The sequence below is a fragment of the Hyalella azteca genome, unplaced genomic scaffold (assembly GCF_000764305.2).
Source record: "Hyalella azteca isolate HAZT.00-mixed unplaced genomic scaffold, Hazt_2.0.2 contig3755, whole genome shotgun sequence".
Classification (NCBI taxonomy): domain Eukaryota; kingdom Metazoa; phylum Arthropoda; class Malacostraca; order Amphipoda; family Hyalellidae; genus Hyalella; species Hyalella azteca.
The window spans coordinates 135,835-151,726 of NW_025933992.1; the positions used below are offsets into that span (position 1 = coordinate 135,835).

Below are 15,892 nucleotides of genomic sequence, written 5' to 3' on the forward strand. Positions count from 1 at the left end.
CTGAACCCTAATAATATGAACAGATACTTGCGCAAAGTGCTGACAAATTGAAATGATATACATACATATTTTAAAACTATCCCGAAACAAAATTTTTGAATATGGCAAGTTGCAATCGCGGTAACAAAATCAAGCCTCATTCACCGAGCCTCACCCGCATATTTGTAGCGCGGAGAGCAGGATGACCTCGCGCCGCCAGCTGGGGGCGCTGTTCCAGTAATACACCGACGGCGCCCGCAGCTCGTGCAGGCAGTCTGGGCTGACGCGGTGTCGGGGCAGACCCGCCCCATCAGCACGCCCATTACCAGCCTCATTCCGACCAGAAATTTTTCTCCCACGTAAAGAGCTATCATCATTTTGCTCCTCAAAATCTCCAAGATAATTCCAGGTTTCCCCGAAAGTTTGTATCCGGCGGCCTGCTGCTCTTGGCAGCGAGTATCCCTGGGGCACGTCGGGCATGTGGGTGTCCCTGGGAGGTCTGGTGAACTCATCAGAGTCGGAGGACGTGGCCAAGTCACGGACGGACTGCCACGTGGCGCCGCTGTCGGTGCTGTACTGCAGGCTTACGTTGTGCAGGCTTGGCTCCGAACTGCCGCACCCAATCTTGATCTGCGTCACCAACATTGAGAGAGAAAAATACTTAATTTGTGGATAAACGAAAAATAATTTATGCACCAAAATTGATTGACACGAAGGTGCAGAAAAAATAGAAAGTACAATAGAACTTATCAGCATTCGCAGCAAATACAAAATCAGAACTAATGGACCGAACTCAGTAGTACATGCAAATTCAAATATTTGATAACATTTAATTAATCAAGAAGTAAGCGACGAAGAAAGATGTATTTGACAGAAAAATATATACCACTACCAACACTCACATCAAACTGGAGGACAGAATCGCCGTAAATGGACACGTCCCTGGAGTAGAGAGCTCGCTGTCCTCCGGCCGTGGACGCACCGAACACGAGGGCCTTGCGCGAGTCCCTGCCGTGCCAGAGAGTGCAACTTATGATGTCATGCCTTCAGGGATAGACCTGCTGCAGGTCACCTGCTCTGGCATCAGTAGGAGTGTACCTGACGCAGGTCACCTGCTCTGGCATCAGGAGTGTACCTGACGCAGGTCACCTGCTCTGGCATCAGAAGTGTACCTGACGCAGGTCACCTGCTCTGGTATCAGGAGTGTACCTGACGCAGGTCACCTGCTCTACCGTTGCAACAAGCGGGAATCATCACCTCACAGCTGTCACAATTGTATGCAATATTGTTCCTCCTCCACTTTCCTTAATAGTCAATCAATATCAGTGTAGGCATCATTCCAAAATAAAAATAATTAAGTGGAAAAGCAAATCTTAAATTATTTTTTACATCGGGTCGCAGGACTAAATTAGTCTCACGTGGGACACAGTTGCCCGATCTCTGCCCCGGGCCAGTCGATCCAGGCGTCACTGATTGGCTGGGCCCCGTTGAAGTCTTCGTAAAGAACATTGGGGACCACAGGGGCCCCGCCGATGTAGAGGTTATCTATGGCCCAGGCCCGCAGCCCCGTTACCGAGGGGTGATTGGGTTGCCAGAAGCGGAAGCGGGTGGAGTTAGTTTGCGACATCGGGAAATCTTGGAGATCGATGCTGACGAACCGCGGACGTCGGTACGGAGCGAAGTGGATCTCCTGGAATATGTCGTTTAGCCATAGATTAAATTGATTAGCAAACGTGATTTTTTTGTTTGTATTATTTTTTATTTGCGACTTTTTCCATAACTTTCCCTTATGGAGCTCAACAGATCTGAACGGAACACATGTTTGGCTTCTGTTCAAACTTTAAAAACGAAAAAGTAGAAACCAAATTCTCTTAATTCATGTAAAAATATTGTAAATTCATGTAATACTGAAATAAAAATAATTTCATTTGTAAGCAAAAATTCATGTTTAATGGTCTGACGACTCAAAAGTTAGTGGATTTCAATGGTCTGACGACCCGATATGGATCAATTTTGATCGAAATCACCCGGTATAAATCTGTATTAATCAACACGGCCTCATATAGACCGATTTATACCGACATGGCCCAATATGGACCAATATTAACAAGCATGGCCTAATATGGACCAATATTTACCGACATGGCCTAATNAGATGTGTATAAGAGACAGGTCTAATATGGACCAGTATTGTTCAACATAGCCAATTATTGGCCATTATCTTTAAATCCTCACCTTTAGGAGCGTCCAGCTGATCCCTCCATCAGTAGAGAACTGCACCAGGATGCCCTCATCCCTCTGGCTGAGGGAGTCGTCCTCTGCGATCCAGGAAGGTCCTCCCGCGGTCTCCTGCGTCGGCGCTGCCTTCAGCTTCCACTTGTCATCTCCATCAGGCGAGTCCTCACCCCAACTGATCCAGAATTGATCAATCGGCGGCCAATGATACATGGTCATCAGAAGATAACGGATGATATTCAGCAATATTTATTAATTAAAAATGATTCATATGTAAATCGAAACATTTATCTTCGACTGCATCCTAAGAAATCAACAACGACCTGACAAAATTATATAATCAAAAAAATCAGGAAAAATGTTCAAAAAATTAGAGAAGAGTTAATGAATGAAAAACAAGTTCAGAACTGAAAAAAAGAGTTAAAAAAAAATTTCAGAAATTAAGTACCAGTTAAGAAATGTTAAACAGATTAATAAATTGTGAACGAGTTAAGAAATTGAGAACTGAGTTAAGAATTGAGAGCGAGCTAAGAATTTAGAACGAGTTAAGAAATAAAAAATATGCGTTTAAAAATTATTTTTAAAGACAACGCTTGCAAAGAATCCAGTGTCTCCGATATTGCACATGTACAATGAATTTCTAATTATATTATCAAATATTAAAAAAGTAATTTTTAATTTTATTTTTAAAATTTTTTCAATTTTTCAAAATTATTTATTCTGTCAATTAATTCATGCATTGTCTCCAACTTTACGCAAGTGTGCAAAATTTTAGATCGATTGGACAGGTAGAAGTGTGTTCAATATCGATCATGAGATTTCTAGCAGACAGACAAACAACAAGAAGTGAAGCTAAAGAGAAGTACTGTAAAATAATATAGATCACGGATACAAGGAAGGACTTGACCTGACCTCTGCCGGGTGGAGGGGCAGCCGAGGAAGATGGTTACTTGCAGGAACTGTGCCGAGGTCATGTCAAGGTCATAGGTCACGGCCTCGCGCGTCCCCTCCTGTAGGACGCGTGACTTAGTTCTTCTCTTTGCTGTTTGTTTGCAAATTATTTTTGGGAGGATTTACTTATATTTGTATACATGAGCAGCTGCTTGTGTATGCTGGCATCGTTAGTTTGGTGTTAGTTACGTGCAAATTTAATATGAATTAGCAAGTGGTAAGTTAATACTATTCAGTGTTGAAGCCTATGTTGTTGAAGCTGCTATCTCAAGTGCTGTTGTCCTGACTTAGTTTGCCTGCAACATCATCAGGGTCGAGATAACGTAGCATTGTTATTTAACACCGTCGTTCAGCGTCAGCTACAGCATTGTATCAAGGGTTCACCACAGCTGACCACCTCCAGGGAAATAGCGTCTGAATAATATTGTATGCGAACTGTTACTTGCATGAGTAATCGAATCCTTCATTTGCTTGAATCGCAGGTCATCCAATGATTTAAAAGCAAATATAAAACACCTGACCAGCATTATCGTTTCTTCATAATTACCCCCCAAGCTACAACCATTTTTTCTTCAATAGATATATTGATAACACCTTCCGGTCTATCATATCTGTTGCAGTTCTATCATGTTTATCATGCAGTTCCTATCTTCGATGATCTTGACTGAGAACATTCATCGGAAAAGTTCTCTATCAAGATGGAAACAAAGAATAGTTTATCGTTTGGCGGCTGAGGTTCTATAATGGTCGCTCTCAGAAGCGACACTTACAGAAGCGCGACATTTACCGGATAAGATATAGGCAACCATTTTTACCTATTGTTCATTACGTCTTCAATTGAATAGACTTTAAATTATTACACACCGCGGCCTGTTACGTGGAGCTCTCATCTCCAGCAAACAATTTATCAAACATTGGTTTTGTGAAGACAATATAATAACTTTCAGAGTATCTTTAAGGTAGAATTTTCGCTAAGTATCCACGACAGCTAATGCTTGTTCTTGTGTTAATCCACAATCTCAATGTTAAGTGTTGGATAATCTTCCTCTTATCTTAAAATGAAAACGTTATTCGTAATTTATTAAATACACTGCGATGTCTTATGGAAAACTGATTTTCATTTTGCCAAAGCCAGCGTAAATCCTCTCAACTCATAAGCTGAATTAATTCATATTATGTCCTTTGCATAACATTGCATGCCTAACCCCAATGCAGTCCGCATTGCCTGCATAAACTTATATCCATAATATTTTGTTAATAATAATCAAATTAATACGTTAAATTGAAACATTGAGGCAGCAACTGCAAGCCTCTTGATGGAAAATGTATAATGAGCGTTTGAAACTAGGAATATCTCAAGCATTTGACTCTAGGATCTCAGGCATCCATCATGTATCGAAAGGTGCATTTAGCATATATTTACAGCTCCACTGAGCTAATATACTCAGTTTAATTTAACATACATTTATTACTGCATTCAGCGCACATTTAGGGCTGCACTTAACGCATATTTACAGGCGCATTCGTCCTCAAATTTCCATCACTCACCCCGACAAAAACGAGCGCAGCTCCACCGATGAGCACTCCACATTCGAGCCCCTCCTTCGCTCCCCTCATGGTCAACCAATGGGGAGACGATGTATCCCCTTCCTCGTCTCTCATTCCCCCACCAGCTTCTCGACTCAAGCTGGAGGAATTATAGGAGGGGACCACTCGTCCCCCCACGGGGGGATGGTGGTGACGGTTGAAGGTGTCGAGCAGCTCGCACGGCAGCACCGACGCCGGCACGCACACGTCCCCGAAGTAGCCAGGGTCGCAACTGGGGACGCGAAGCAAACATGCAATAGCGGGACACGAGGGCAGAGACTTGATGTGCGAGCAATAAGACAAACTTGCAGTTGCGGGACACGAGGGCAGAGACTTGATGTGCGAGCAATAAGATAGCAATAATGCGCCCTATTGGCCGCACATTGCTGGCAATGACGTCGACGTGACCGGCCATATGTTTTTCATCAAATTCATCATGTAATGTGGGATCATTTCCAGAATCTGCGTCACTTTGAACGTTACTTACGCTACGTTAGGTATCTAGAATTCAAATAACAACAATATGCATATTAAATATTAATTAAATAGCAATATCAACCGACATCTTTTATTAAACAGCAAACTAAGAATTTATCATAACGACCTGCAGACGCCATGTTGATTGCAGTATCCGTGGCCTGAGCACATCCACGGACAAGCGTCCCCCAGAAACACGTTACCCAACCCCCAAGTAACCCCTGACGAGGGGGGACCTGATGAAGGGGGCCCTGAGGGGGGCGGCAGCGCCCGTAGTCGCACGCGAAGTGCTTGGCCCCTGGAGGCGATAACATTTTATTTTTTTACAAGCGCCAGTGATTCCTTGACTGGAAGAATAAAGTCACGTCTTGTCCGGGATAACTGGGGATCAAATTTAAGGACATAGATTCCCAACGTCAACGGACATAGATTCCTAACGTCATATAGGACATAGATTCCTAACGTCAAATTCAACTAATAGAGCAAAAATTTCGAAGCAACAAGTCGCTCTGCCGATGGACAAAGTGCAGGTCACATCGACCTGCACTTTGCTGCAGGTCCAACAACTTTGCTGCAGGTCCAACAGCTCCAACACGTCTTCATATTAATAATTATGTTAATTATAACATTATTATATATCCTAATGCATATTAATACTGTCATATATTAATATTCATATTAATCATTCGACATATTAATAATGATTAGGCCCCTACATCTTCTTCATCGCATCAGGGAGGGCGTGTATACTGTGATGGTGTGTAACTGTGATGAACACTTGTTCCCATGTCTTCCGCACCACATGTCAGAAGCTTTGTTGTCCCAAATTTAATCTTAAACCAAATGCGTAGGAATAAAACCAATACAAAATATGAATGCTGTTAAAAAAATAAATGCTGTTCTTTTATTACTGTTAAAAGGACTCACGCTGGACTCACCCTTGTATACAGCCAACACGCAAGATTTCTGCCAATTATCCCACAGGACTCCCCCCAAACAAAACAACCCGCCGTACCCACACTCCTGCCCCCCGGTACTTCCTCCCCCCCCGGGACTCACGCTGCCTCACGCGGCATCTCGACGGTGGCGCGGCGTCGGTGCCGTGGCAGCGCCGTGGTCTCTCCTGGCACCTCGAAGACGCTGGCGTGGTCGTAGCTGGCGCAGGTGGTGTCAGGTGGCGCGCACACTTCACGGACCAGCGACCAGCTGTTGCCCGAGTCAGTGGAGTACTCCACCGCCACAGAGATGGCCGGAGAATCTCCGAGCATGGGTTCGGACACGGCAGGGGATAGGCGGGGGGATTTGGAGGGGGGTGGGGTGGGGGGACAGGGGCCGTAGAGGTCGAACTGGATCATCGTGGCTTCAGTGGCTTCCACGTCCCAGGTCTCCGCGAAATGTGGATCTGGTGGATGTGAGCGCCAACAGTTTGAGGCTCAGCACCAGAGTTCAGTTAAGATAAGACCAACAAAATTGTCGATGAAGTTGACACAGGATATACTTCCCTTGAACAGCCTTATTTCTCCGCAACGGAAACATTCGTTGGCATAAGGAAATATTCGTTGCCATGACAATCAATGAGATGAAGAATGTGGGATAGCATATCCGCTTCAAAGGCCTTTACTAGTCAGTATTATCAAGATTGACTGGAAAATTAATTTATAATGAATTATTTTAAACTATAACTCGTTTACGCCGTAAAATTACGGCTCTCTTAAGGCTAAAATTTGAAGAAAGTTACAAGTTTACGACAGATAAGCTCACAGAAAAATAAATCCGCAGTAATTCTGCGTAACAGGGCGTTAATTTTGTACGAAACTCACAACTGCCGTCAAAAACAACGAGAGTTTCGTTCTGATGACAGCTGCTTCGTTGTTCCCGGCCCCCGCGGAGCCAGAACCAGGTTTCGGAAGTTTGCGGTTCACCACCCGCCGCTGCTGAACCGTAAGGAGCACCGCGGTTGCCCGAGAGGCTGTAGGGCAGCGTGTCATTGGCCAGTAGCTGCACTCCCTCCAGCTGCCATTCTGCGCGCGCATTGCTGGACGAACTGCCACTGCAGTGAAAAACTTGGTCACTTCCTTCGTGATTGCTGCTTAGTTTTAGTACCGAACTTTGAGCCCAATGTTTGGATCAAGCCGCGTTTTATAAAAGTAAAACCGATCCACTAAAATCTTGCAACTGGCCTTGCAACTCTATCCTCTCACTGTTTTTGCTAATATATGTGCCATTTTACATCAATCGGTCCTGAATATCAGAAATGTGAGAATTGCAGCCTCTACCACAGAACACATGTCGCCAACTGCTCTGACAGAAAATGATTATTCTCAACAAACAGAAAACCTTATCAGACATATAAAACCAACAAAATACAAAAGCCGAAATCGTCAAACACGCCAGCAAACAGACAAATATAATCCATCCAAAGATGACTCGCACCAAATAAATCCAAATCAACTCGTTATCATTATTGAAACCCGCATCGAATGCCCCGCCAGACCGGAGAGTTTCGGCTCAATTCTCTTTGACAACCGCGACCAGAACAAACAGCAATGAGACAACACCAACTTTATCCTCAGGAACCACACCGACTTTATCATGAGGGGCCATACCGACTTTATCCTCAGGAACAATACCGACTTCATCCTCTGGAACCACACTGACTTTATCCTCAGGAACCATACCGACTTCATCCTCTGGAACCACACTGACTTTATCCTCAGGAACCATACCGACTTCACCCTCTGGAACCACACTGACTTTCTCTTTAGGAACCATACCGACTTTATCATCAAGAACCACACCGACTTTATCCTCAGGTACCATACCAACATTATCTTCAGAAACACACCGAATTTATCTTCAGGAACCATACCGAATTTATCTTCAGGAACCACACCAACTTGAAACCTCAAGAACCACACCGACTTTATGCTCAGGAACCATACCGACTTCATCCTCTGGAACCACACTGACTTTATCCTCAGCAACAATACCGACTTTATCCTTAAGAATCATTTTGTAAGGTATCGACGGCCTTGACCGTTGTCACTGAATTGATCGAAGCAAGGCACCGACTTGGAAGCCTATAGAGCACCTGTCGGTCTCGGTGAGCGTGGTGGTGGCGGTCATAGTGAGGGCGTCGGGCTGCCACCACCGCACCGATGTCTGGTGCGACCGCGCGAATTCAGGCAGATCAATGGAAAACGGACGACTTCTGAAAGAAGGTAAATATCCTCAAATCAAAGTTTGTTAGAGGTTTGATCAAGATTTCATTTATCACAACACTTATTTTTAGGAGATAAAACAGACATTCTCTTCGGCACATGAGGGCTTCCTAGCACGCGGGAGTTGAAGCCCTCCACGAGGTCCGTTGTAGGATCAACGAGACAGACGGTTGCCTGTTCAGGGTCATGTTTTGGGCAACCATTACGGAGGGTTCTACCAGCACTAGGGTTCACTTTTTGAGGGTCATGTGGGGTTCAACCATCGCTAGGGCTCACCTATTGCGCGCCAGGGCTCACCTCCCGCGTTACGATTGTGTTTTAACCGTTGCGAGGGTTCACCTGTTGGAGGTTAAGTGAGGTTCTACTGTCGCTAGGGTTCACCTGTTGAAGGTCATATGGGGTTCAACCAAAGCGAGGGTTTGCCAGTGCAGCCCCCCGTCAGTAGACGCCTGTACGAGGACGTCGTCCCGAGGCGACACGCCCTCCCGACACAGGCTATGGGGGGAGCCTCCTCCCCCTATCTGCAGGAAGAACTCCAGAGACCTGGAGAGCAGCGAGGGGAAGTGAGGGTAGAAGGAGCAGTGAGAGTAGTTATGGTAGTGCGTGTTGTGGGAGTAGTGAGGCATTGACGGTAAAGAGGCTAGTGAGGGTAGTGGGGTAGTAGGAGCAGTGAGGGTAGTGCGGAAAGTAAGTGTAGTGAGGGTAGTGCGGAAAATGAGGGTAGTGAAGGTAATGAGAGTAGTGGGGGTAGCGAGGTAATGAGGGTAGTGGCGCTCATGATTCACTCCCCCAATCACTTTCGTCATTCAGCAGCTATAGCTAACCACTGGATGGGTGGTTGGTAGACTCGGCCGCGTTACAGTTGTGACAACATCAACAGCAGACACTCCGCGTTACAATTGTGTTAGCACCCACATTCCCCCAGGTCCACCAGAACTGACTTGATGCGGCGGGTGTCCACTTCCTTGAGCTCGGCGAGTCTGGGGGAGTCGCCTGCGAAGAGCAGCAGGGGCGCGTCCAGGTTGCTGGGGGAGCACGCCTCCCTCACGACGCTGGCCCCCATGAGACGACGCCAGGGGGTGTCCTCTGGCCCTCGTACTATGCCCCCTGCTTCCCCACCTCCTCCCTCAGCTCTGGATCCCTGCTCAGAGCGGGAGACCGCGCCCAGTTTAGAACCCCAGCCCCAACACACCCAGGCCCCAGCACCTCAGCCCCCACACACCCAGGCCCCAGCACCTCAGCCCCAACACACCCAGGCCCCAGCACCTCAGCCCCAACACACCCAGGTCCTAGCACCTCAGCTCCAACACACCCAGGTCCCAGCACCTCAGCCCCAACACACCCAGGCCCCAGCACCTCAGCCCCTGCCCCCACACACCCAGGTCCTAGCACCTCAGCTCCAACACACCCAGGCCCCAGCACCTCAGCCCCAACACACCCAGGCCCCAGCACCTCAGCCCCGACACACCCAGGTCCTAGCACCTCAGCCCCAACACACCCAGGCCCCAGCACCCCAGCCCCAACACACCCAGGCCCCCCATGCAGGAGGTCCCCCCGGTCCCCCCGCAGCGTAGGCCGTGGGGTCGTCCCTCAGGAAGGCGGGGCGAGGGCGGGGGCCGCGCTCACACGTCGTGCCTGCACAGCACAATAAGAGTCGGTCTCCGTCGCCAGCTGTGATGCGTATGGTGTGGCAGCTATTGCATATAGCATGATCTACACCAGGGGTCTCCAAACTACGGCCCGCGGGCCGGATCCGGCCCTCGGCTAGGTTCCATCCTGCACGCCGAGGATATCTCATATTTCAACATAATGTGTGCAGAAGTCGAGCGTGGCGTTTATTTCTGGTTACGCTTACGCATGAACTAAGAAACAGGAAAAATGCGTGACTGGTGTCTCTAAAATTTGATAAAATATTTACAAACGTTGCCATGAACCACCCAAGACCCTTTGATTGAGGAAAACATTATCGTCCTGGTCTGCTTGCCAGTGTTAACCCAAGTTTGGAAGTTTTTCATGTGACATGTAATGTCAGGAACAGGGAAGAAGAGAAATGTGGACTCCGAATGCCGTGAATTCAAGGAAAAAAGGGGTGCATACTACTTTTTTATCGAGTCTGATAAGTTGGCAACAGAGCATTATGGTTAATATGCAACGATAGTTTGGCAGAGCTGAAAGAGTGCAACATTCGGAGACATTATGATGCAAAACACTCATCAAACTATTCATAACTCAGAGGAAAGCTTTGCACAGACAAGCTGAAAGCGACGAGACACAACTTGGCAGCGCAATAATTTTTGTTCGAGAAAAAGAACGCCGAGAATGAAGCTGCAACAAGATCAAGTTACCGTGTGTCATCTTTTGTCAAAGCGATGAAAGCCCTTTGCCGATGGTGAGTTAATTGAATTATGCATCATTGAAGCAGCCAACAAACTCTGTCAGGAAAAAGTAGACTTGCTTAAACCATAAGCCCTTTGGCAAATACAGTTGCCTGTCGAGTAGAAGATATTGGAATAAATATACGGTTTCAACTCGAAGAAAAAGCCAGATAATTCAAGTACTTTTCTCTCGCGCTTGATGAATCAACTGATGTCACTTCTACCTCGCAGTTGCTGTTTGTTCATGGGGTGCAGCAAAGATTTTGAAGTGATTGAAGAGTTGGCCGCTGTGCACGAAATGCATGGTACAACAACAGACGAGAAAATTTTCGAAGAAGTCGAGAAATCTCTCCTGCATTACGGCCTGGAGTGGAAACTGTTCAAGTGCGTCACAACCGATGATGGAAGAAACATGTGCGGCTCTGGAAAAGGGTTAGTTTGGCAAATTTACAAAGCTGCTGCAATAGCGGCTGTCCCAAGCGTTTGGTTTTTCACTGCATTTTTCACCAGCAGGCACTGTGTGGCCAATATATGGATTTATCTTCTGTGATGGAACTTGCTTACCTGTGGCAAGGTGTTGTCACGATTTTTTTAACTCCGAGCAGAAATTGAAATTTTTCGGAATGAAAACAATCGACCCCAGCCTCTACTCATTGGAAATTGCAGGGCAAAACAGCTCTCATTTGCGACATGTATACCCAAGTGAAGGCGTTTCGACATAAGTTACTTTATTTTGTTTTAGACCCAGTTGATGAAGAACTGTTTCAAACACTTTCCATGTTGTGAAAAGTTTGAGAGAGAAACTCAATCTTCGTTCGCAAGAAGATTTTCAGAAGGCATTATTTGCAATCTGAAACAGCAATCTGAAGAACGTTTTGCAACTGCAGCAATTAAAAATTTTCCAAAATCTATTTGATTGTGCCATTCAAGATTTGCCGTCTGAACTTCAATTGGAAGTAATTGATCCGCAAGCCAATGACGCGTTGAAGGACAGATTCAGAGAAGGTAAACTGATCGACTTTACGAGTGTCCGCCAAGCGATGAATCTGCTCATCTACAAGCCTTTACTTGTGATTCTATTTCCGGTTATGGCACAACCTATTTTTGTGAACAAACATTTTCTAAGATGAAGTATGTCAAGTCTAGCTACAGGGCAGCCTTATCCGACGAACATTTACAATCCATTCTGATGATAGGAAGAGGTAATTTTGATCCTGAACTCAATGGGATTTTGTATGAAAAGAAATAATTCCATGCCTCTCATTAATGCTGTTTCACGTTGAATATTTTTTAAGATTACTCTCTAATAATTACAGCCATAATTATTATGTCCCCTCTGTATATAGGAGCCGTGCATATCACGCCAATTAATTAATGAAAAGGATTTAAGATTAAGCGAAGAATAAGCGATGAAAAATAGTGTACAGTTGTTTCGTAAGACGAAGTGCAGAATAAAATAGTTGTTCGTGCGCTAATTTTGACTATCGCGTTTTATTCGTAATTTGTGCTGCACTCCCCTCCGTCCACGAACTTCTCCGGCCCGCGAAGGTTTCAGTATAAGCTTGATCTTGGCCCTTGGTGAAAAAAGTTTGGAGACCCCTGTTCTACACAACACATCACCATACATCTGCACAACATGTAGCGATGTTATCACAATTACAAGGCGTGCAGGTGTTGTTCCACAGCTGCACGCCTCAACAAAAAATAAGCTTACCTCACAACAAACAAGAGCGCCACTTGCGTTGAATGCAAGCACGCCTGACAACGCCTTCCTCACAATATGCCCCCAGCAAAGGGATGATGATGGTGATGATAATAGTGATGATGGTGATGATAGTGGTGATAGTGATGGTATCACTGACCAGTGTAGCCGGCCTGACACACACACCGCCCCCCTGGGTGACACTGGCCGTGGCCGCTACAGTGTCGGGGGCACGGCGCCCCCACGTACACCCCCCGCAGAGCAAACTCCCCCGTGTTGCCCCCCGTGGGGTTGTCCTGACGCCACCTCAGCTCCACCGGCCTGGGGAGGAGGGGAAGTTCAACCCTTAGCAGTGCAACCATATATGACAGTGGAACCTTTTAAGGGAGGGTAATTCAAGCATTTATGATGGTGCAGCCTTAAAGGTAAGGTAGTACAACAGTATTTGGCAGAGCAGTGCAACCATATATGGTAGAGTAACCTTGAAGGTAAGGTAACATAGCGCAACCATATCCTAACGGCACTCTCATGTCCCTCCATCACAGTGATTCACCCCTCACTAGCCTCAGGGGTCATAAGTCACAAAGAAATGTCAACTAATTCGGGAGGAAAATCTCCAGCGCTGTTCTCACTGAGCAACGCCAGACCACCGCCCGAACACACTGCAATCTCATCCCCCCACTTACCCCACACATCCCCGTTCACTCTACTCACCCCACTCACTCCACTTAGCTTGCTCATCCCACAAATCTCATTCAATCCTTTCACCCCACCTAACCCACTCTTCTTCCTTATCCCACTCAGCCCGCTCACCCTGTATTGAGTACGTATGAGGAGTTCGATCTCCGATGGCTCCACAACAAACAAGTCGACCTCTGCGTAACCCAAGTCCATGGACCACCTGATTGCCTATCAGATTATTTCAACAAGACCTCAAGGAGGTGGAGATCAAGGAGGCTATAGACTGGAAGATCCTATCCCGATCTGACGATGGGACAAACTTTTATCTCTCTCGTATTCGTCGGACGTGATCAGACTAGTTAGAGGCTGCCAGGCTGGGTTCCTCGAAAGAAGTCGGGATGCTAAACTGTTGCAGTTTTCGGCGGAACATGCGCGGCAGCTAACAAGGAAACGCGATATTCTCGATGTCTTCTTTACTAACAATGAAGGAATGGTGAATGACGTTCGGATTGAGGATACTTCGCTGTCCAACCGCCGTTTGGTGTTGGTGGAAAAGACAATTGGAACTGAGCCCAAGACTATAAGAGACTGGCAGTGCTCAATTTCCGTCTTCAAAGAACAGGCAAGGATGCAATTCCGAATGAACTCCCCAGTAATTTATTGGGGTGCATAGTTTCATGTGAGAATTAATTGCTGATGAAATTTACACACTCTGAAAGGGACAGTGCAGGTGTGTGTCAGTCATAAACCCCGAAAAGAATGGGCCCTAAAGTTCATAGTATTTCGAGAAACCAAAAATTATCGTGAGAAAACGCACGCGATTAAATAAACAAATTGCCGAATCATCTTGTGATTTGAGGAGACAGAGACTGAGACTAGTAGAGCTCCAAAAGGCAGCTGAGCGAAGGTTGCGGGACTTTAACACAGGACGGAAGCACAAGCTGCCGAGGAACCAGTGCATGGTTGAACTAGTATAAGGTTGACCCATGAGAAGCCCATTTTCGCGGATGGAGCTTGTTGTTCGCCTGTGACATCACTGATCTCAGTGACGTCATAGGCATTAACCAATCACCGAAACGCGATCAAACCAATCGACCAATCCGTCATGGGAATGACGGGTTTGTTTACGTTTCTCGATCTACGTGACGTAATAAAAAAGCTGAACTGAAAGGTGGATGTTCTGGTGGGTCAACCTTATATAGTTCAACCATGAACCAGCGATTGTGGTCATCAAAGTGAACCCAAAGTATATTCTATTTGAAAACGCCTAGTTCAAGGCACCCGTGGGCTTGCTGAAGGATAACGATGTCCTTGTTGGAGATGACCAGGGCATGATACGAGAGTTACTGGGAGCGCAGTTTGAATCAGTGGTTAGCAACGGGTTGTAGAACATTGACTTTGGAACGTTCACAAAGCTAATGACATTAAAAAACAATAAATTAACGTGATTCAACCGAGGGAAACGTGTAATTCAACGTTAATTCTGTTGGAGAGCTTCCAATCTATTAACGAACAAGAGTTCCACAATGCACGTGATCGTTCCTCACCCAATACTTCATAAACCACGAATTTTTGAATGAATAAGCAGGGTTTAAATGAATATAAGTAACGACGAATGAATAGAAAGACCAACAATAAACCTGACATCCTAACAACCTACAACCCTAATACTATTAACAAGCCTAACCATAAGAATCTAACCATAACCGTGCGTTTCAATCCACTTCCAATATAATCCATAAGATTCAAGTCCAAAAATCTAGGCCTTCGTTAGAAAGAACAAAAATGACACTTGAAATACCTAACCGAAGTATATGAACATATGATAACAAATTAACACACAAAATTAATCAATATAACCCGAAACGATTCACTTTAAAATTGAACAATCACAAATAAAATCACAGAGCTGTCGATTAACGAACCTCCACCGCAAGATCACGAGATACAATGATAAATAAAACACCCTGCTGCTGGAGGTCACGGCTAAAGTAATTGAAAACTGAAAATGATCAACCAAAATCCTAAACCTAATACATTGCATTTTGTAAATAATATATACAGCAACAAATTAAATCTATTTCCTGTACAATTCAACGTAATCTGTCTGGTGGGGGAAGACACGAATAAAAAACATCAAAGTACTGTCGACGTTTTCAGTTCACAGGACCCGATGGAGTTCCAGCTATGCTACTGAAGAAGAGTGTTGGAGCACTGAATTTAGGTTCCGCTCACAATGCTCTGGAAAGCCTCGTTGATGGAGGGAATTATACCCAAGGGCCTCAAAGTGGGACTGGTTACACCAATTCACAAATGAGATCCGAAAGACAAACCTGAAAATTACAGTCCAGTGACCTTGACCTCACACGTGATCAAGGTGTTTGAGAAGGTAGTGGCAAAGAGACTGGTTCAGTGTATGCGAAGAGGTTTTACTGTACAGTGTACAATAATGTACAACACGGTTTTCCGCGAGATCGCTCCTGTTCGTCGTAGTTAGTGGAACACGACCATTCCTCCTTGTAGCCCTACTGCATGGAGGAGGAAGCTGACGCTGCCGGGTTTTTCTTGAACTTTGCAAAAGCTTTTAATAAAGTTGACCATAGAATACTAATCAGAAAGCTAAGACTATTGCAGGTAGGAGAAAGCCTGTATAGGTGAATCCACAACTTCCTTATGGACTTATC

General features: G+C 45.6%; 1 protein-coding gene across 1 annotated transcript in view; it reads right to left on the reverse strand.

The window, feature by feature from the left end:
* Positions 1-15,892, reverse strand: part of LOC108680244 (reelin) — a 79,802-nt gene that overhangs the window by 34,028 nt on the left and 29,882 nt on the right. The window contains exons 29-43 of the mRNA XM_047879756.1: positions 13,301-13,341; positions 12,688-12,848; positions 9,979-10,085; positions 9,392-9,591; positions 8,832-8,993; positions 8,321-8,440; positions 7,050-7,279; positions 6,289-6,631; positions 5,357-5,527; positions 4,714-4,984; positions 3,127-3,224; positions 2,215-2,389; positions 1,398-1,669; positions 882-987; positions 155-609 (exon numbers count right to left, since the gene is read on the reverse strand). Coding sequence (XP_047735712.1) covers positions 155-609; positions 882-987; positions 1,398-1,669; positions 2,215-2,389; positions 3,127-3,224; positions 4,714-4,984; positions 5,357-5,527; positions 6,289-6,631; positions 7,050-7,279; positions 8,321-8,440; positions 8,832-8,993; positions 9,392-9,591; positions 9,979-10,085; positions 12,688-12,848; positions 13,301-13,341 — 2,912 coding nt within the window. The remainder of the gene's footprint in view (positions 1-154; positions 610-881; positions 988-1,397; positions 1,670-2,214; positions 2,390-3,126; positions 3,225-4,713; positions 4,985-5,356; positions 5,528-6,288; positions 6,632-7,049; positions 7,280-8,320; positions 8,441-8,831; positions 8,994-9,391; positions 9,592-9,978; positions 10,086-12,687; positions 12,849-13,300; positions 13,342-15,892) is intronic.